At 47.7% G+C, this 21,906-nt stretch overlaps 1 protein-coding gene across 1 annotated transcript; it reads right to left on the bottom strand.

Annotated features, from left to right (window-relative positions):
- Positions 1-1,105: 1,105 nt before the first annotated feature.
- Positions 1,106-21,491, bottom strand: LOC118209838 (serine/threonine-protein phosphatase 2A 65 kDa regulatory subunit A beta isoform-like). The gene is made up of 15 exons (XM_035385530.1): positions 21,374-21,491; positions 20,290-20,380; positions 19,859-19,959; positions 19,161-19,393; positions 18,394-18,541; positions 17,886-18,041; positions 17,029-17,143; positions 16,596-16,666; positions 9,803-9,937; positions 8,107-8,280; positions 7,717-7,777; positions 4,812-4,966; positions 3,821-3,963; positions 2,577-2,668; positions 1,106-2,463 (listed from the first exon to the last, which is right to left on the bottom strand). The coding sequence occupies exons 1-15, from the start codon at positions 21,449-21,451 to the stop codon at positions 2,447-2,449; spliced, it is 1,770 nt and encodes a 589-aa protein (XP_035241421.1). The 5' UTR covers positions 21,452-21,491; the 3' UTR covers positions 1,106-2,446.
- Positions 21,492-21,906: the final 415 nt, after the last annotated feature.

Below are 21,906 nucleotides of genomic sequence, written 5' to 3'. Positions count from 1 at the left end.
TGGATCTGAGGTCAGGGTGGGGAAAAGGGAGCAGACAAGTGCAGACAATGATAATACAGCCATTCATATTATCTGTTTGTCATATGAATATCAATAAGATTCATATTATTTGTTTTTAATTTACCTTTAAGATGGCATGGCAACTGTATAATTGTTATTTTATTGCAATGCATACTAAATGTGATTAGTATTTGTAGAGAATCCCCCACAACAAATTTCATTTGTTTGAGGAATTTGGTAATTCCAAATTGGATGAGCAGGGATGTCAGTTATCATTTAGAGCAGAATGAAGTACCTGAGTAGACACCATTTGAAGGATGTTATTATGTATGGAGTAGTCCATGCAAGGGGAAACAAGAGAGTACAGGATATGTGCTATAACTATTCCAGGTATGTGCTGCATTTCCCAGAGGAAACAAAAACTATGAGCGTTGTGCAAATGACACCACTAAACGAATCTCCAGTAAAACTATGGCTTTTCCATTATCTAGCTCAAGTTCTTACACACAAATTCTGCACAGATTAAAGATGGATCTCAGTTTTCCCCCCAAAGTGCTGCCACTGCTGAAGTGTTAAAGCACAACACCGGGACCCGCTCTCAATCAACTCTGACAGTGTCCCCCATCAAAGCCATCTGCCTCATCAACACTCCCCAAACACGCCACACTCCAGAGCCAAGCGGTGAATTACACACACAGCCTGTAACGAGCGCACACACACACGAGCACACGCACACACACACACGCACACTCACAGGCCATTACAGGGACACGGGTTTACTGTGAGCAGAGCATCATTAGCTTCAGTTCTGATGAAATGCAATTTTCCTACACAGCGGAGAACGATGGTTGAGCATGTTTGCCCAGGATTACCAGCCAGACTATCCTCTTTTAAGGAAGAATTTCAGAGATGTATAAATAAATATTGGGGGGAAAAAAGTGAAAAAGACTTGATTGCCAATATTGATATTGAAATTAACATATGATTTTTCTCAGTCTTCTCAGTGGAGTGACTGGTGTACAGTCTGGTTGATTCACATCATTCACAGATTTGGGTGCAAATGGTTGTTTTCCCTAATATTACACACACACACACACACAAAAAATGACTTTTGTTTCAATACTTTTATTTAATTGTAACCCCAGCAGATAGAATGGTGCGCTCCGTCTTAGAAGGGGTTAATTTCATATAAAACCAAAGCACATTCTTACTGACACAGGACGATGAGGATCAAGTGTGGACCAGAAGCACAGGGGAAGTGAAGGGAGTTTGTTCACAAGGGAAGCAAGCTCAGTCTGTCAAATATACATTAAATCCCCCCAGTAATTCTAGGCCTGAGAAACATCACAGGGCCTCAAAGGGTCGCCCAGTAACACGCCCCATTCCAACCTCTCCTTGGCTGGAGAGAATGCTAGTTTGCCATTTACAAGTTAGCTCATGCAAACGCCTTACACAGGGGCCAAATGATGCCCGTCAGTTCCAACAAAGAAAGCTTAACACTAATCATTTACAATTTAACCATCAACAAAAGTAACAAACTAAAAATGAGGGGAGGTTAACATTTCACCTATAGCTTTACAAAGCAGTGACAGGCACAATCATCTTACAAGAACCCACTACCATGAATACTTGGACAAAAATTAGGCTCCCAGTGCCAAAAACTACTGTAGTCATACAAGAGGAGAAAACCAATCTAGCTGACAAAAAAAAAATCTAATTCCTAAAATCCTAACAGTGGTATCTGGAACAAACTCACAGGAAATTATCCCAGAAACAAAAGACGACAAACCGTGATGGTCCCGCGTTTAAAACTCCAGGCGTGTACGCGACACGGACCGATGGAACCGTCACAACGTGAAAACGAAAACAGAAAGATACAGCGCCAGCAGAATATCAGAAAAAAGCACAGAAGAGAAAAGCTTTGTATTTACGGCCATATATAGCTCTACAAAAGAAAGAGAAGTTCCCCTTTGGACAGGCCACGTACAGATAGCGTTTTTAGTTTACAGGCAGACTGACAGTTCACAACGTTTACCGTGGTGACGTCCCCAGATATTGGGACTGTCGTAGAACAGCAGACGTGCCGACTTCAGAGATTACAGTTGAAATGAGTGAGGCGAGGAGAACGGCGTACAGAAACAGGCCAAGGCGGCTCCAGGACGAGGAGAGAACCCTGATTCGCTCGGGGACCGACGGTGGGACGGCCTAAACGCGCCGCTCAGACCCGGCTGATCTGGGCTCGTCTGAGCGTAGAGTGCAGAAAGGAACAGCAAGAGCGGCAAACAGAGGAGGAGCTCCGCTCTCCCCCGGGACATTCACACGCACTGAGGGCACAGGCCGCGGGGTCATTAACAGAATAACTTCCATACGTAGCCAGTGTTCACGGACATCAATAAATAAGGAGTGCGACGTCTTCTACGCTCAACGGGACACAGAACCACACCCGTTAGGCCAGGGCTAGAACTGTCGGGGGGAAGAAGAAAGGATAAAAAATTAGGCAAATGAAAATCAGGTAAATGAAATCACCCCTCTGCTCAGAGCAGCGGCGAGGGTAAAGGCGATGGGTACACGCTTACCGCTTATGGCCTCCTGGGCGAAGTACTTGACGTCCATGTCCTGATCCGTGGCCAGCTTCTCCAAGACGGGCTTGACCTCAGTCTGCAGGGCACTGTGGGACAGAGGGCTTCTGTGAGAGGCAGTCTGGAGCCTGGCCCAAACAGGCATAACCACGCTTGCAGGGCTCATGTATGCATAATAAGCTGGAGATTAGCTGATGCAGTTCACTCTTAAGTATGAACTTCAGAATGAGAGGCAGAACTTAAGTGCACTCTTCAGGACAAACTGCACTGCTGCCTTGCTGGACCCTCCAGCAGCATACTGACCAAAACCACAGTCTCAAACCCCTGCATATTTATTTCTTACAAGAGTTGCTGACAGTGATATGGCTACATTTTTGCACACTATCAACTGGATCTGATCTTTGACCTTTGAACCGATACATTTCAAAATCTGCATTTTAATCTAATTCACTAGCGTCCTAATAAAAATAACTTTTGGCCATAAATATACCAATTCATAATAATAACACAATAAATGTATATCATTCATAATTTTATTATGACACATAAAATAAGCAGGAAGAAACAGTGGGATTAGATAAGGTACAAAAAATTTTTTGGCGTTCTGATCAAAACGATTTTTCGCCAAACGGGCTAGTAAGTAATATTAAAAACCCGAGGAGCGGTTTCTGTTTTCATTTACTCCTGAGGAGCAAGCTAGCTTGAGCGTAACATCTCGTATTCAACTCCTCCTTCAAATGAAGCGCTCTCTCTGTGAATCTCGCACTGCTACCAACGGCTTCGTAAATATTATGATCGACAAACCACGCAAATGTCGTACAACAAAAGACGACGTGTACAAATAAAAGGGAGTAACTGTTTCGTTGAAGTTCAAGTCTGTGTCATCATCCCTTGTAATCAAAAAAATGAATTCCAAGAGTCTTTATAATTGTAGTGTTTACTGCATGGTTTTCATACCAGAATAAATCTAATAAACTACCTGCCACAGTGACTGGTGGAGAAAAAGTTCATTTCAGGCCAACCCTGGACAAATATCGGTTAAATACATCTGCCGAGCTTTTTAAATTATTTTAATTATTACTACTAAGTGAGAAGGGAAAACAAAACACACATTACGTATTTTTTAACAGGACCGTGATTACAATGACTGCACATGACACCACCCAAACATTCTGGAGAGTGAAATGGCCACACGCGGCCTTTCTCTGTGCAGGTGGGGTGCAGAGAATCAGAGCACGTACCTGCTGTCCAGGACCGGGCCGATTTTCTGCAGGGACTTGGCCACGTTAAAGCGAACGTTGGCCACGGGGTCACTGGACATCTTCAGCACCACGGGGAGCATCTGCTTAGTGGTGATGTCCTGCCCACAGGCCTCCGACAGAGACTGTAACACACACACACACACACACACACGTTAAAAAGTCACACCACACACAGTACACAGCAAAGCTATCAAGTTTCAACCATCCAAATATGCAAAATGGACACGACTTTTCCAACAGAATTTCTAATGCAAAGCAGAAGAACCTGTCGGGGACATTTAAAGGAATCCTTCTGCGTTTTTTTAACTGGATAATATTGTATTCCATCTTCTTTTGCCCTTTCATTATTTTCCCGGTTTCTCATTTTTTTTGGATGTCTGATATTTTGAAGCACTCGTAACGAAGCCAAATTACATTTATAATGCCATTTACAACGGACATAATACAATTCTGGCCAGGGATGCCATTTTAATTATATAATGTAGTTATAGCCAACCAGGTCATCAGCTGACGCAAAGTAAACAAGAGGGAGGAGAATCCTAGCAACAGGCCACACCCCTTTAAAACAAGAGCCACAAATCAAAAGAGAGAGCCAGCATTCTTGGCACGAAATCATTGAGAGAATTAGAAAAAATCCCAAGAATTGCTTTGTTTTAAGAATGTTATTTCATGACCTTCACTTAACATTTTGAGAGAAAAAAAATATAATAAAAAATCAGCCAAACAGTTTATCAAGTACACCATTACTTGTTGTACTGTGGCTGCATAATACTACCACAGAAAAAGTCATAAAGTGCACAAACCAGAAAACCTAGAACTCTGTGCCAAATTTAAGCACTTTCACTGCCTAACACTTCCTACACTCAAAAGCATGCACTTGAGACTTTGTAGCACCTATGAGAATAAGCAGGTGTGGGATTTTCAGGGGGTGACAAGGATGGGGGGGGGGGGGGGGGGGAGGCACACTCACGTTGATGCAGAACAGAGTGGTCATTCTGTGCAGGTAGTTGGGGTCGTTGGACATGCCCAGCACTTTGGGGACGATGGTGTTCTGGGCCCAGTCCGCGCCAAACTTCTCCACCAGCTTCATCAGGTTGCAGGTGGCAGCCTCTCGGATGGCGTACACTGAGAACCGAAAGCAGGCCACTGCTTATTCGTGAGCTTGGCAACCCCAATCCGGCCAGCTCAGCCAATCAGCAACACGGCAGCAGCTATGGACACTACATCAAGCACTTGGCTACACTTACTGATGTCAAAAACAGTTAAAATACCCATTGGATGAAGGAATTAATCAATGAAATCAAACTTGGATGACGTGAAGTCTGCTCTGAAAGAGGACCTTCCACTATTCCCGGAGCAGTAAGATCACCTGAGACCCTTTCCAGATCACGGACTGACCGTTCCAACTCTCAACCCCATTCCGCGCACAGCAACGACGCTACACGTGCCAACTGCAACGCTAATGCTACAATCATGTTCAATTTTACTGAATACCATACGCATGTGTGTGTGTACACTAGTGCCCACACCGTGCCCGCCTCCTCCCAGAGGGGACAGGGGCACTGCAGGGCTTGGAGAGTCTGCTCCTCCTGAGACCGAGTCAGGAGACCACAGGGGCAGCCAAGAGCACAGCCAGAGCCCAAACGAGCCCTCTCATCTGAGACCAGCACCATCTCCCAGCAGACGCTCAGTGCTCCACGCCGCCCCCCCCCCCCCCCCCCCCCCCACCGCGACCGGTAGTGCCCAGGGGCTGGCTGGCCGAGGCCTGTGGCCGGCGTCCAGCGCATTCCTAACCCGCTGGTGACCTTAAACCCGCCCCTTTACGGTAAGGAGGGCCCGGTGGGTGGGTGCGTGCTGGGCTGCAGATAAAACCCATCCCTGAGCCGACTCTCACCGCGGGCCCCAACACACCATTTAAACACCGACACCTGCTGCTGCAGTGAGCCAGACCTACACTCATTATCTGAGGAGAGAGAAAGAGAGAGAGAAAGTGATAAAGAGGGCAAGGGAGAGGTACTGCCTAGCAGGTCAGGCACGCAGAAGCAGTTCTGCATACAGAAGTACAGCTTTTTTCTCTCCCCGATTGTGCCGGATCCACAGACGCTGGTCTTTCATTCCTGTCCTTTCCTGTGTCATTGGCAGCCAGTGGCTGGCGGCTTCCCCGTCTCTAAAGGTGATGTTCAGCGATGCTGTTTCTCACCTTACCCTTCTCTTCACTCTACACATGCTGAATCTGAGATAATCAGTGCATATTTAACACAGGAAAAGCCAGCCTTTCACAGATAGTGTTTTTTTCCCCCACTGTGGTTCAGACTGAGGAGAGCGTTTATGAGGGCCTGTGCAGGCTGGGGAGAGCGTTTATGAGGGCCTGTGCAGGAGCACTGGCTGTGTGTACACTACAGCGAGGCAGGGAGCTGCAGAGCTGCACGTCTCCCAGGGCCCGGGGAGGCGGGGCTTCACGGGGTGACGCCTGAGTGGGAGGTTCCCTGGGGAACCTCTTCCCCGCCCCCAAGGCCATCCACATCCCCGTCTGCACGTCTCCCTCTAGCAGACCAGATGCACCACCGCCCGCCCCCTCCTCTTCCTCTCCTTTCCTCTATTCAGCTGCAAGCCCATCAAAAATAAATATCCCATTTAACATGAACAAAACTTCCACTTTTCACTGCTCAAAAAAAACATTTCATTGTATTCTAAATTGCCAACATCTTGTGCGATTGTTTGGTGTCTTAGCAAAGATATTTGCTTGTGCTAATGTAAAGTGAAACTTTTCACTTGAGCTACATTTCTGGCCATCCAAAAGGAGATGAAGCCAAACGTAATCTGGCTACAAGGCAGGAGAAATCACAATTTATAGAAAAACAAGATATTTTCAGAGCGAAAACAAAAGGCCAGCATGGACAATATACTCAGAAATATGTAGAGATAACTGCACTGCATTTAAGACTTAACAGTTAAACAGATATTCTGGGAGGGTTTTATTTTTACAATCTGGTTTGCAAAAGCAGCAATGCAGGCACTTGAAAAGGAGAACTTGTTTTGCTATTTTCTCCTAACTTTAAATACCCAATTAGGTTTTGTCCTTTATGACCTAGTGGTTTGACAAGAAGTCACTTAAGGATAGTGCTTGCTCTTTTTAAATATCACTTCAGTTAGAGTGCGCTCTCGACTGGCCCAGATGGCTCTTTTAGATATGCAGAGAAGTGCCTGACAACCTGCCAGCTTCACAATGGCAGGTATAAGTCATTTAAATAAACTACAATTCAGCCTGAGCAGCAGCGTTATGCCCTGGAGGTCGTATCCAAGTATATTACCCAATTATTCCTTCTGAAAAATCCAGTTTAATATCATCTTCAGTCGGAACGGTGCTCTACGGTGCGAGCAGACCTGCCGCCGCCGCACTGGAACGGAAGCATCAGTGCGCCATTAAAAACCGCCGCGGTTCATAAGGGCGAATGAATGCTATAACGTTCACTCGCTCATAAGCGCAGCCTCGGGAAGCGCACAGCGGGAGTACGAGCTGCAGTAGAGTCCCTCCTCTCGCTCCTGCACCAGGCTAGCATTAGCCAGCCGCTAGCCTCAGCGCTAACGTGCTAGGCCTAAAGCATCAGAGGAACGGAAAGCGTGCGGCCTCTGCTCCGCTGCCCTATCCCGCTAGTCCTCGCCGGAGGAATGCTAGGAAAGAGCAGAAGGGATGTAAAAAGCGGCCGTCTGAAGAGGTCCGATGTGAGCGCGCGCGCCCCCGTCCCCGTCCCCCGCTGGGCTATATTTCCTCCGGGCCCGGTCCGCGCGCTCGTTCCAGCCCTTAAAAGGTCAGCGGGCGCTCTCTCCCCCCAGCTGGGGAGGAGGAGGCGGGAGGGCGCGTCGCAGGAGCGTACCGTGGTCCACCAGCCAGGCCATGCACAGGGAGTTGAGCTTCTCGTCGAAGAATTCCACGCCCTGGAGACGGGGAGAGAGAGGGGATCGAGGGTTAGGCACGCTCCGCACGGACGCTCCCCGAGCTTCAGGCCCACAGCGCCCTCTACAGGCGCACACACGCACACACGCATGCACGCTACAGAGGCCGTTCTCATGAGTCACCGTCACCGCACCATCGGAATGCTGGAAATGGCTGAGGATAGCCATCGTTAGCGAGAACGGCTAGCATCTTAAGGTACTGCAAGACTGCCGCATGAAACCTCTTTACGGGCTTCTCTCATGGCCGTCAGTGAGGGCCGGTTTGGGGGCGGGGCATAAGTTTAATATCGGTTTGGGGGCGGGGCTCTCACCAGCTGCCCTGCCAGCAGGGGCATGTACTCGATGATGGCCAGCCGCACCCTCCACTTGGCGTCCTCGGCCAGCTCCACGATGGCGGGCAGCAGCGACTGCGACAGCTGGCGGATGCCGATGACCTCGTTGACGCAGTCCAGGTTCGAGATGATGTTCAGCCGCACCTCGGGGCACTACGAGGGACGACAGGGAGAGTCAGTGTTAGAAATCAGAGCGCCCTCTACAGTACCGGCTGACCTAAAAAGACAAGGATCGATGAATAAAAACCTGATAACAGCCTGCTATACAGGCTCCACACCCATCAGGTGCGACAGTGCGACATGTTCGGCAAACAGGCCAGCTTGTTTTATTTTCACTGGCGTCTGAGAGCTTCTAAGCCTCCACTGCAGGGGCTCTAAAAACAAACCGGCTTCTTTAACAAGAAAATATGCTGAAATGAAACATTTTCAGCGCTGAAGCGGAGGTGTCCAAACATGACTGCTGTGAAGCGAAACAGAAGCAGGAGCACAGACAGTTGGGGCTGGCCTTTATCTAATTTCATCATTCCAGATTCAAGGCCCCCCCCCGCTTCCGCCAGTCCTGTTTTGGTGACGGATTTGACGGCCAGGGATGCAGCGGGGACGGAGCAGCGGGGAAGGAGCGGCGGGGACGGAGCGGCGGGGACGGAGCAGCGGGGACGGAGCGGTGAGGACGGAGCAGCGGGGACGGAGCGGCGGGGACGGAGCGGCGGGGACGGAGCGGCGGGGACGGAGCAGCGGGGACGCAGCAGCGGGGACGGAGCAGCGGGGACGGAGTGGTGAGGACACGATAGGAGCGGATTCAGGCCTTTTTCTGGGCTGCTGTTTGACATCCCACATGACAGATGTTACAGTGGGGGGAGGCCGAATGACGCAGGAGCCCAGAGAGAGAGAGAGAGAGAGAGAGAGAGAGAGAGAGAGAGAGAGAGAGAGAGAGAGAGAGAGCCTTCTTCTCTGGCAGCTGTCCTCCCCCACAGGAGAGCAGACTTACACCCGGCCCTCACTACCCAGTGCCGGACTTAAGAAGTACAGCGTGTCTGCATGCCAGGCGTAGATTTGTATGAGCGTGTGTGCGGGGCGTAGGCGTGTGCGAGCCTGCATACAGGGTTGTAGGGTTTGTGCACGTGTGCGGACAGGGCGTAGGTTTGTGTGAGCACGCATGTCGGGAATAGATTTGTATGAGTATGCGTGCAGGGCGTAGGTTTGTCTGAGCAACTGTGCAGGGCGTAGGTTTGTGCGAGCGAGTGTGCGTAGGTTTGTGCAAAAGTGCGTGCAAGGCGTAGGTTTGTGCAAACGTGTGTGCAAGGCGTAGGTTTTGTGTAAACGTGCGTGCAAGGCGTAGGTTTGTGCAAACGTGCGTGCAAGGCGTAGGTTTGTGCAAACGTGCGTGCTGGGCGTAGGTTTGCGCGAGCGAGCAAGGCGTAGGTTTGTGCAAAAGTGCGTGCAAGGCGTAGGTTTGTGCAAACGTGCGTGCAAGGCGTAGGTTTGTGTAAACGTGCGTGCAAGGCGTAGGTTTGTGCAAACGTGCGTGCAAGGCGTAGGTTTGTGCAAACGTGCGTGCTGGGCGTAGGTTTGCGCGAGCGAGTGTGCGTAGGTTTGTGCAAACGTGCGTGCAGGGCGTAGGTTTGCACGCCCGTGTGTGAGGTCATAGTCAGCGGTGGGCGGAGCCGGGGCTCACCTCGTCCTTGAGCTGGGCCAGGAAGAGCGGCAGCAGGTGCTCCACGGTGTTGTCCTTCCCCAGGATGGTGGACAGCCCCATGATGACCGAGGCCAGGGCCGACTTCACGTGCTGGTTAGTGTCAGACACCAGCTCCTGTGAGGGTCAGACCGCAGGCCATGAGCCATAACAACTTAACACAAACCCACACACGCACACCAACATTAACCACAAACGGGTGAAAAACTGAGCTTCAATTTCCATTAGAGAAGGGGGTTATACACCATTGATATGGAGTAGGGGTGTTTTTGTCTTCGTTTTTTAATTGGGTCAAAATTTAACATTAAGCAAAAGCTGTATTAAAAAAAGAAAAAAGGATTGCAGATCTGAATGGAAATTACATCTGGAGATATTACCCAACGGAGCAATCACTCAAACGACTGCATGCTTCTGAGAGATTAACACGACGGCAATCGGATACATCAGCCAACTGGCCAGGAACCAAGAGTCATTTCTGCTCCCACTGTGCAGAAGCTGCACATCGCATTACTGCCCAAACGCTGTAAGAATCAATGGGAGGTTCAGCCGCTTCGCACTCCGCTAACCGATACACTAATTGCGGAAACGCTAATGGCGTCTGGAAAACAAAATGACTTTCATTCACAAAAACAAAGACTTCCTAGAACCTTAGGACCTCTAATGTGTGTGGGCTGGCCTGGTGATTTGCCTGCAGGGAATTTCCACGCCGTAGTTCGGCACAGCGACAAGTCACAATGGCTGCTCCAATCACGCGCTGCTTTATTTATTAATAATAAAAAACTAAACCTGGAGGTAAAAAGGCTAATTACAGTGCATCGGCTCAGTGTCCTGAACAGAAAAGTCATTCTTCTGTCCTACAGATGTCTGAGTGGGAAGAAAAGAACAGAGTAACAGGCAACAGAGAGCCTTCCACCAGGACATTACGAGAGTCCGTCAGTTTGCCTCTGTTTGCGGACACACAGATCATTAACCAGGTTTGCGCATACTTCTCCAACCAACACATTCCACAGTGTTTCCAAAACAAAATCACACCCCCGTGCTCATAAATCTTACGCTCCTACCTGTGTCTTACACACACAAGAGACGCAAGAGCAACATCTCAGACCTGCAGCCTTAGCAGGGATCCACTCGAGCCCTATGAAGCAGGAGTGGCCTTCAGGTGAACGTTCCAGAAATATGAGCAGTCCAGGTCACATTAAGCTGTGCTGGGCCCGGAGTGCTACCTGCACACAGCACGGCTGTCAGGGGGAGATGCAGGCCCTGCGTGTGGTTCAACTATGAAGCCCTGGCATTAAATGCCTTTCAACTGAACCGGGCCCTATTCCACAAAAGCAGGAATACAGAGCTGGATAACTGCGCCTAGTAAAACCCGGAACGGTAGCAACTACGGAACACGGACTGAAACAAAAGAGCTGTTCTGGGTTAGACAGAGTGCAGTTATCCAGCTCACTCAGTAATCCTGCTTTGTGAAACACCCGCCTGGTGAGCTCACGAGCAGAGACCGGTCCCACTGTGACGGCCTCAGGGTTGTAGAACGAGTCCCTTTCCGTGCCTGCGGGCGAGCCCAGGGGTGAGCCCAGGGGTGAGCCCAGGGGTGCTTCCCTGCCTCAAGCTCAGTAACATGAGCCTCTTGGGAAAAACCGCAGTCATATGCACCGTAAGCTGAACCCGATGCACTGGGCGCGCGGGCTACTGTCCTGACCGAGGCTAATGACCCACACGGGGGTGTGAAACTGAGGGAACACCGCAGCTAGCACAACATGTTCTCGCAGTGTCACCGGACTGCCTTCTCAATGCTGCAGCGCTGCCACTGCACGGCAGCAACACGGCGAGAACGTTTCGCGTTAGCTGGGATGCTACGTGTCACCGACTCGGGCCTGGAGAAAAGCATCTGCGACCGCCACGCGTCGTGCTACACGCTTCCCGCGCTCACAGAGAGACGAGACCAGCACTGCGGCTCCAACCACGGATTTCAGCCCCTCGTCCACCACTGTACCGTAACACGGCTCAATGCCTGAGACTGATGCCCCCGCAAAGGTAGCAAAGATGTCAAACGCGAGCGCTTCTTTTGTGCTAGATTTACTGTAAACTCTTTTCCAGAGTCTCAATGAGCTTCCCAGACAACTGGCGCATCAGTGACTCCGCCCCCCCCCCCGGCGGTATTCGCCATGGAATCGAGTGCCGCCCGGTAAAATCATCAGTGAGGCGAGGCGGTTCCTTGCCTAGGACATCGAAATCGCGGCAGCCTCTTCGATATGGCATCTGCCGCAGTGCCATCTATGCCAGTCTATGGCTAACCAAACCGAATCAACGATATCCTTCATGCGCAACGCGCCATGGAATTACTGGAAAGCAAACACAACCCAAATGAACAATCTGAAATCAGATACTGCACTGGTAGAATTGCATCACCATATCCACATGGTAAATCCAATCAGCTGAGGTGTACGTGTCATCAAATCGTGCAAAACCACTGCATTCCTGCACAAGTGTGAACACTGTTAGGAGCAAGAAATGGTCACATATTTCAGGCCCAGAATGGCCTTATTTATTTAAAGAGATAATCTTTTGAATGGTGTGTGGACCAGGGTAGATGTATTTTCTGAGCCAGGATAAATAATAAAAAAACTCACCAGCGCCCCCTGCTGTCTGAAAGCCTAGAAAATTCACCCCGGGTTCAAAATCGGTTCAAATCTGAAATGACTCCAACCAACGGGGACGAGAAGAGAGCCGAATGCCCTCTGCCACTGACCGCACTCTTTACTGTGGCGGTAACTAACCCGCCGTCACTGACCGCACTCTTCACTGTGGCGGTAACTAACCCGCCGTCACTGACCGCACTCTTCACTGTGGCGGTAACTAACCCGCCGTCACTGGAGCTCGCCGACAGTGACCCGCGTTCCTCCTTCGCGGTACAGGCCGCACTTCATAAGGGCCCCATTCAGCAGAAGAAACCGCAAAGCGAAATGGAGGAAGTGTCCTTGTGCTGTTCTCTGAAAAGCACGCAGCTCGCATGTCACAGGAGTAGCCGGAGTTCGTGCTTCGTGTTGCGGTTTACAGAAGGCGTAATGGTGTATTTAACCTCTTAGCGCATTGCCCCTAGTGGTGGGCACGCCCGCGTGCATAGATTACTAAAGTCAAACATTCGGTGCTACTGCAACCAACGTGTGAGATGAAAACAGAAACGCGTTGTTTCAGTTTCATTAGTAGACGATACATGACAACTATGCCGAAAACGGAGTTTCGCAGCCCCACCATTGTCGCTCCGGTCGTTCATTTAACACGCACCCCCTCCCTGCAGTCTCATCTAAAAAACACCCCCCACCCTTGACATAATGGACAATATTGTCTATCCTGGCATTAATAAAAATATTCTTTCACCACTAAAAAATCGTATTCCGTCATAGCAGCAAGATAAACCCGACAATAGCCCTAAGATATGCCTATACAGCAGTGAAAACGCTGCTCACTAAATAACGAAATAAACGAGAAAAAGTTTTTAAAAATGATACCATGTCATTCTACAGTCAATATCTGGGACTAAATATTGAATAAATATAAAACCTTACTGTTGGTTTTACGTGTAGAGATGTCCCTTTTTAGACTGCGTGGTCATATATTGTCTTGGACAATCCGTTTGGGAAATATAGGCGCATCTGTGACGCCTGGGTATCTTCCAAAATAGCTGTGCGTAACACCACACCTGTTGTTTACGGCGTCGTCGTCCTTTTTAGTACAGTCTGACTTGATTTACAATTCATTTATTCGGTAGGCGAGAGTATAAGCTTTCTAACGATGTATAACATGTCTAATTCTGCTTTTGGAATAGCGTTTTATAGGTCAGCGTAACAGAAAATATTCTTAGCATAGCATTCACTTACGCAATCACTCTGTTAGCAGACAAATACGATGCACCTAACGAAACGTGTTCAAGGATATTTCGTAATTTCTTGGAAAATACTATTATTATTGAGGACTTCTGAACATAGCTAAACCATATGTTTGCTGATAGACCTAGCTGACATCGTTTTCTGGAGCAAAACAGAAGCGAATAGAACAATATCATTGATACCGCCTCTGTCTCTATCTACTGAACATAGAGGAGATTTCATCATTGCTATGTAAGTATTACCGTTCAAAATATTTCGGTTATATACGTTATTTTTGAAATTGAGTATCTTTAAATAGGTTAGTGGTGTTATATAATGTAAATATTTTACACTGTAATGTAAGCGTTAGACGGAAGCGTAATAGTTTTTGTGAAGCATGCAACAGTGATGACGTCATAGCTGGAACATTGCCAAAACGTGGTGGACGGGTGAAAATTGTTTTCATGTTGTCTCATCCCCATACAAGAAAACATACGAGAGTACAGAGTATAGAAATACACACGAGTTAATTATTACACATTTAGGTACTGTACCGCATTGTGTGACAATGTTTTTGCATTATTTTTTTAATCTGATAGCAATGTTTCATCTTAAACCCTCATAAGGGGCTCATTTATATGCTTTATAATGGACAAAAAGCATTTTATTCAATTTTGGAGAGATTTTGGATATGTTTCTGGACACCTAGCTATTTTAGACCACTGTACTGACTGAAAGCTTGTAATTCCCATTTGAAAATTATGCAACAGTGATTTTCTTGAGTCAAAACAGTTGATTTGTAGTGAAATACATGGATATGTTATGATTTACAGCAATGCATAATTTAGACATTTTGGATAGATTTGGAGATGCTGGGTACACTGCTTAGTTTTTGCTTCATACATCTATAGTAGTTCTACATATCCACCCTTAGATTTTATGAACTTGTGGTCAAGACGTTTTTGACCTAGCACATGTATAGTTTAACCTCCTGCATATATTCAATCTCGCAGTATTTCATTGCAAACTTAAAAAGTGCAAATTTATTTTGGATTTTTTGTCAAAACAATTGCATTTGTGGCACTTTATTTCTTCCAAAATTATGAATATAAACTAATCTGTGTTAGTATTGTAAATTGTACAAATGTCTTGCTTCATTTAAGCCATTTTTCAAGTCTCTGTGGTGTTCACGTCTGGAGTTATAAAGCTTTAAATAGGGTACCCCCTAAATGGGCAAGGATTGGCAAAATTTGGCTTGTGCCTTAAGAGGTTAATAAAGGCCAGTGAAAGTGTTGCATCAGACCAGGCCAAGCACACACAAAGCCAATGGTCCTTATGGCACCGATTAGCAGGCTCGTGTGGATCTTCCTGATAACACACTGGCCTTCACTGTGCGACGCAGCTAACAGCGTGCACCAAAACCGACCGCGGCAGTGCCGACCGCGCACGCTACCTGCGCTAGCCGTGAATGAGGCTCCTCCAATGCAGTGACTGCACAGCTCAGCTAGCGGTCTACGGAGTGGGGAAAAAATGGCTGCTATTGTAGTCCTAGTGGGGATGGAACCCACGGTCTGGTGTCAGACCTGGACCGTGCTGGCGCTGGCTGTGACCGACGCCTCACACGGGTTTGGGGAGGATGTATTTGCGCACCAGGAACCCCCCCACTGGCCGATCGGCCACTGCAACCCCAAACGCTGAAGCGCAAAGTGAGCGTCTGCCCCTGCAGTCACGTCCGTGCCAGCGCGACTTGGACCGCAGTGGGATACGCAGCAGACCCAACATCGCACTCTTCAGAGAACACAAGCACGACCGCGCTCTCCCAGACCGACAGCCGAGGATGCAGCAACGAGCACCGAAACATGATTAGCCATCCCAAATTAGGAAGTAAACATGGGAAACATTTTTATAAGAATATAAAATTTGAATTATAAATGTCTCATACATCCTGATACTAAACTAAACTATCTTGCCCAACAGACCCAGCTGCTTGCGCCACTGATAACTCTCAATTGTGTATTCACCTCTGTTTACCACTTGAGCGAACAATGAGCACTCTCATTCAGTCGACTTTATGTAATCCACAGAACTGCGTCTGCTGCACCTCTTTAACGGTGTTTGTCATTTAAAAAGCCTTCCTCCTTCTGAAACAAAACTTCACAGCAACACATCATAAAAATATTCATTTTTCATTTTATTGATGCAAGCTGTCCAAGTGCAAACAAACAAAAACCTTCCGACACATTTTGGAAACAAATGTAGCTGAGCTCGAAGAACAAAGCATTTTTTCCTAATTAAATCAGAGAAGCGAAAGAAGGAAGAAAGCCAAAACCTTGGCAAGAGGATGCAAGCAAACCAGAGTTTCGTTGCTCGGTGCTCATATCCTGTCAGAACTGAGCTGCCAGTGTGCAGGTTTTGATGCTAAAATCAATCCCACAAGCCCCTGCTGTGAGCAGCCCTGAACCAAAGCCTCCTAAACAACAGCAGCTGCTTATTTGTGCTCCCATAATGCATTGCAACAATAACAGCTCACCGTTATTGATTTTTCGAATGTACCAAACCTGTGTTTCACTGAGAAACATGGCACTATAAGGGGAAGGGAAATCAGGGTGATGAGGACAGGAGGAAAGAGATGGGGACACGAGGGGAAGAGAGGGAGAGAGCAGGAGGAGGGCAGAGGAGAAAGCAGGAGAGAAGGAAAGAGAGGGGACGAGAGAGACAGAGTCGGAGGAGAACGAGATGGGAAGAGGAGAGAATGGGAGAAGAGGGAAGAGAAGGGGGAGGAGAGAGCAGCAGAGCGGAGGGGAGGAAAGCAACCTGGGTATGGGAGGAAATGGAGATGGAGGGGGAGAGAGGCAGAGAGGACACAGGGGAGAGGGGGAAAGGAGAAGAAAGGAAAGAGAGCCTACCTTGACACACGGCAGAATGTGGGTCATGATGATGTTCTCTCTGCTGTCCTCCGGCAAATTCTCACAGAACTCTGCGGGCACAAACAGGCCAGACGGTGACAGCTACCCTGTTCCACCCATCCCAGCCTTCTTCAGTGACAAGTGCAACTCTGCTGCCACAGCATGACAGAACGCAGGACCAATACTCACTCGAAAAATAGCTAATCGTTTATTAAATACATTCATTTACATTTCAGCCTTGCTGACCATCCTCAAAATGCAATAAAATCCTCACGTCAGCCATAAAGACGACAACTTAGCACACTACCACAAGAACAAAGCAACCACAAATAATTTAATACTGCAAAAACCAAAAATAAATAACTACAAAAAAATACTGGTAATGCTACTGTTGCTAAAAAGGTACTGTACAGGTACAGGTTGCCAAACTCACCTTTGACCTTGTTGGCAGCAGCGGCCCGAACCTCAGCCTCGCAGTCCTTCAGAAGGTTCTGGAAGGCCGGCACCAGGTCATTCTTGGTGATTTCCGGGCCCACGGCTTTCTGGAGCTGCAGAACAGCAAGAAAGAAAGGGTTAGAGTTAGACATCCCATTCTCTCTCTCACACATGCGCACAGACAGAGACACACCCTTCTTCACCATCACTTACTGCTCATCACTGATATGCATTTGACCAAAATTCACTCAGCACAGTCTATCAATGAGGAACGATTAGTTTCAGTTAGGAAGTGCAATTTCCAATCCAGAGCCCAAGTCAACAGATGTTTTAGGAGGAACCAGAAACACCTGCAGGGACGGAAAAAGCACTCCCAACGTTCAGCGGTTTGAGCCACTGCGGGTCTTACCGCAGACAGGCTAGCGCATCAACCAGAACCCACAAGCAGGCCGCCTGATGGCTTGCATCTGGTAAAAACTGGAACAGCTCAAACTGCCCTGCCATCACTCAACCTCAACCCACCCTAACCGACGGCCACAATGTCGTTAATGCCAGTAAACGGCAGGCCTGGGCGAAAATACATATTTGCTTCTGATTCAAATACTCTGCTCTATTGATATTGCCTGGTACAAGGGAACCTACCAAGAGGACCAAAAGGAGGGGATGGCAATTTTTGAGAGCATTTCATAGGTTCTAATACACTAGACCGGCCCAGGAGAGCGTAGAAAATATCCGAATCCAAAACCATCATGTTTTGGACCCAGGAGTGTGAAACCACAAAGCCTGAGACAGGAAGTGAAAGTGATGCGTAGAGTACATGGAGAGCCACCGGCGTGTGCCGCGGCGACCCCTCACCTCGGAGAACTTGTCGGCCACCATGTAGCGCACCCTCCAGGACTTGTCCTCGGCGGCCTGGCGGAGGGTGGGCATCACCAGGGACTCCAGATCCTCCTGGGGGAGCAGCTGGGCGATGCTCACGCACGCCTCCACCGCCAGCAGCCGCACGGAGTCCTGCCAATCAGAGCACGCCACATCACTGAGTACACAAAAAACTGGCCAATGGCACGCACCCTGACCCACATCGCTGATGATGACTATCAATCAAGCACGGAAGTGCATTACAGACTGCTCGAGTCCTGTCAATCAGATCAAACTACACACCAACCGCACCAAAAACTAACCAATCGCATGCACTTTGACCCACATCACTAATGATGACTATCACTCAAGCTCTGGGCGCATTGCACACTGCAAAAATACATGTTTTTGGAATGCTGAACCAGCATGACAGAGGTGGTTGGCAATGCAAAAGAAAGTGAGAGACAGAGAGAGACGGTCGGAGAGACACAGCGAGAGTGCGTACCTGCTCGTCAGAGGCCAGGGCGGTGAAGAGGGAAATGATGTCGCTCTTGACGTAGTCCAGCTCCAGGACTTTGGCGAACTCGCCCAGCTTGGAGGCGGCCGCACGCCTCACCATGGGAGTGTCGTCTGAGCAGAGGGTTCGGAAATGCCTGCCAATCAGAGAGCCCCATTACACACCCCATTACACCACATTATGGCACCGGCTGCGTCTACAGCAGGGGTGTCCAGACTTATCCGAAAAGGGCTGATGTGGGTGCAGGGTTTTGTTTTAGCCCAGCACTATGACACCCGATTCAACTAATCAAGGTCTCCAATCAAGACCTTGATAAGTAGAATCAGACGGCTACGTGCTGGGCTAAAACAAATTACTGCACCCACACCAGTCCTTTTCAGTTAAGAGTGGACACCCCTGGCCTAAAATGTTAAGTGATGAGATTATTAATTATAGATTATTTAAAATATACCTAAAAGCATCTATCCGATAATTCGCTGCCAGAGAATAGAACAGAATAACTGACACCATAGAATAACTGACTAACTTTTTTCTATCTTTAATATCACAGTAGTCTTCCTATTAAATTCATAAGCTCTCACATTTTGTCTAATATTACTCAAAACATTACAGGAACAGTAAGAAATGGTGGGACAGTGAGATTTCCCCTTTGCTTAAGCAGCAGGTGCAATCACAGAGCACGCATTAGTAAACTCCTGCTGTATAAAAACTTCAGGTGAGACGGTAAGGAAGCGCGTGAAGGAGGCGGAGCTCACTGGCGGATCTCGGCCTTGACGGTGCTGGAGACGCGGGGGTAGCAGACGCTGAACAGGCCGCAGGCGGAGGTGCGGGAGGTGAACCAGTCCCCGCTGGCCAGCCTCTTCACCAGGGGCTCGAAGTGCACCTCCAGGTCTACCGGAGAGTGCTCCTGGGAGATCTTGCGCAGGGACTCCACGGCCTTGTCCCGCACCACCGTCTCCTCCACGGTGGCCAGGCTCTCCAGGGGGGGCTGCAAGGGTGGGGGGGGGGGGGGGGGGGGGGGTGAGGGCGCACCAGGAGGATCACCCCCCTTGAGGTCTCTGTTCAATCTAACCATACGCCCTTTCTCCCTCAGCTACCGGCAACCACCTGCTGTATTTTAATCGATTTCAGCAATTGAAAAACTCATAACTTGGTCAAATGTGAAAAAAAACAAATGTTAAATAAGCTAAGCTAGCCATGCGTAACACAAAACTACAGAAAAAGGCTGTTGTGTTGGGCTAAACAGAGGCCTGCACCTTCTCCACATCTTTCCCCCTTTTACTTCCAGTGCAACCAGATTCTCTTTCACACCATCAACCACTGCAGGGAAAATTTAGAATCACCTAACCTTCTAGGTACATTAAAAGAAGGTTTAAAAACAAAAAGCCTATCACAAGATGAAATTTATCTGAAAGAAGTTAAACCATTTAAACCCTTCAGGAAAGACTCTTACCAGGAGACAGTGGACGTACTCCGGGCCTCCCACCAGCATGGTGAAGTTGCCCAGTTGCTCAGCCAGAGCGAGGAGCACCTCGTCCTCATCATAGATGGTGTCTGTACAAGCAGCGAAGGAGGAGAGCATTCACACAACTGCCGGGTGGTCGCGCTAGTGCATGGAATGCCGCCACATTCCAAAAATGGCCTTTTACACCAATTCAATTATTTTTGCCATAATATGCCGATTCACAATAATAAGAAGAAATGCATTTCATTCATAAATGTGTTATGACACGCAATAGAAGCAGGATGAAATAGGATTTTTTTTTTTTTCCTTTTATACATGTATACCCAAATTTTATACATAGTTTTTATTTGTTAACACCTGGGCCACAGGAAGCAGCGATTAAATAACGTGCAGCACTAAGGAAGAGTGTTGAGATTTACCAGTGAGGAAGGGGAGAAGCTCAGTTCGTGTCCTCTCCACTCCAAGGGCCAGAGCAATGGTGGACAGCTTCTTGATACTGTTCAGGCGCAGCTGTGTTGTAGAAACGGGGAGTTTAGTCAGCTTTATTCTGATAGTCCCGCGTTCAGAGCAGATGTGATAATGCAGGAGAATGGTACAATACTACGAATGCAATAATGACGAGAAATAATGCATTGTATCTAAAATACAGTGCGTTAAGCGTTTGTTTAGACCGCACTGCTAATGAATGTATCCTTAACGAACACGGTTAGGGCAAAACAACAGCTACTACGCTAAGTCTAGCTTAGGCTGTTTAGCCAAGAATAATATTTGATGTGCGATTATATAAACACGTTATCATTTTATTCAGGGTAGCTAGTTCCTAGTAAGTATTGCAAATATGCTTAAAATCTTGAGTACGTTGTCATCCTATGGGATAGTGCTGAATTCCTTGACCATGTCCTTAACGAGCATTAGGTAAGCTAACACGCTGACAGTCAGAGCAGCTAGCTAAATATCATAGCTAGCCAAACCCTGTTGCCTAGCAAACCTTAGCAAATGCATCAATCGAGGTAGTCGACTTGGTAGCGAATCAGCGGTATTAAGCTACTCTGGCTAACATTTACTAACAAGTTAACGTGTAAACAGACTGCACGTACGCATATCGTTTAGCCAGCTAGTCGGTCAGCCAATAAAGCCAAAACCCGTCTAACCTAGTGACCCGGTTAGCCATTCGTGGCTAACACCTCACTGGCTAGTCTAGTAGTGTGTAAACAATACACCGCAACATTCGTTTACACTTCTGGACTAGCTAGCAATCTACAAATACAATGCCACATTAGAAAAGAATATCTACAATACAGCATATTCGCAACAATCAGTCGAAACACCGTACATTATCCATTTTAATATGTGCTAGTGACAGACAGGCCCAATTCCTGAATAGGCCTCAGCGGTCATGGTTATGGATTTCCTGATGATTGTTTCGTTCGTTATTTTCGAAAATTAAACATACTAACAAAGAAACACCAAAACGTGGAAAACGAGTCGGATGTAGGCGCTCACCTGAACGTCTTCATTCCGAAGCTCATCAATGAGCACGGCAATGGGGTAGAGAGAATCGTCTCCATCAGCTCCTGCCATTTTGGATCTGGGTTATGCTTCCGGCTCGCCTCTGCTACGGGGTTTCCCAGTGGAGACACAATGGGCGCTGTTCAAAATCCTTTGGAAGAAGCGGCTGGCTTCTTCCGATTAGTGTGAGTGAGAGATTGGGGGTGTTCTCAAATGTAAGAAAATGTGATAATTGGTGAAGATGGGAAGCATATTTTTATAAATACATTTTACTCAGCTCCATCTGTTGCCCCCTGATTGATTTATTGACTGCAAAGCCGAACCCTTAGGTGATTCTATGGCTGAAGGTATACATTTTATAATAAAAAGAGACCATACACAAATAAATAAATAAATAAATAAATAAATAAATAAATAAATAAATAAAATATTCCTAAAAATATTCCTCTTTTTTTAAGATGTCTGCTGGAGTTGAAAGTGTATTACATTGCCTTTGTTTTGTTCTAGTTTTGTTATATTTGTCTCTG

Source organism: Anguilla anguilla, chromosome 12, assembly GCF_013347855.1.
Source record: "Anguilla anguilla isolate fAngAng1 chromosome 12, fAngAng1.pri, whole genome shotgun sequence".
Taxonomy (NCBI): domain Eukaryota; kingdom Metazoa; phylum Chordata; class Actinopteri; order Anguilliformes; family Anguillidae; genus Anguilla; species Anguilla anguilla.
Note: the sequence above shows the minus strand (reverse complement) of the source record. Positions and strands in the feature narration are given on the sequence as shown.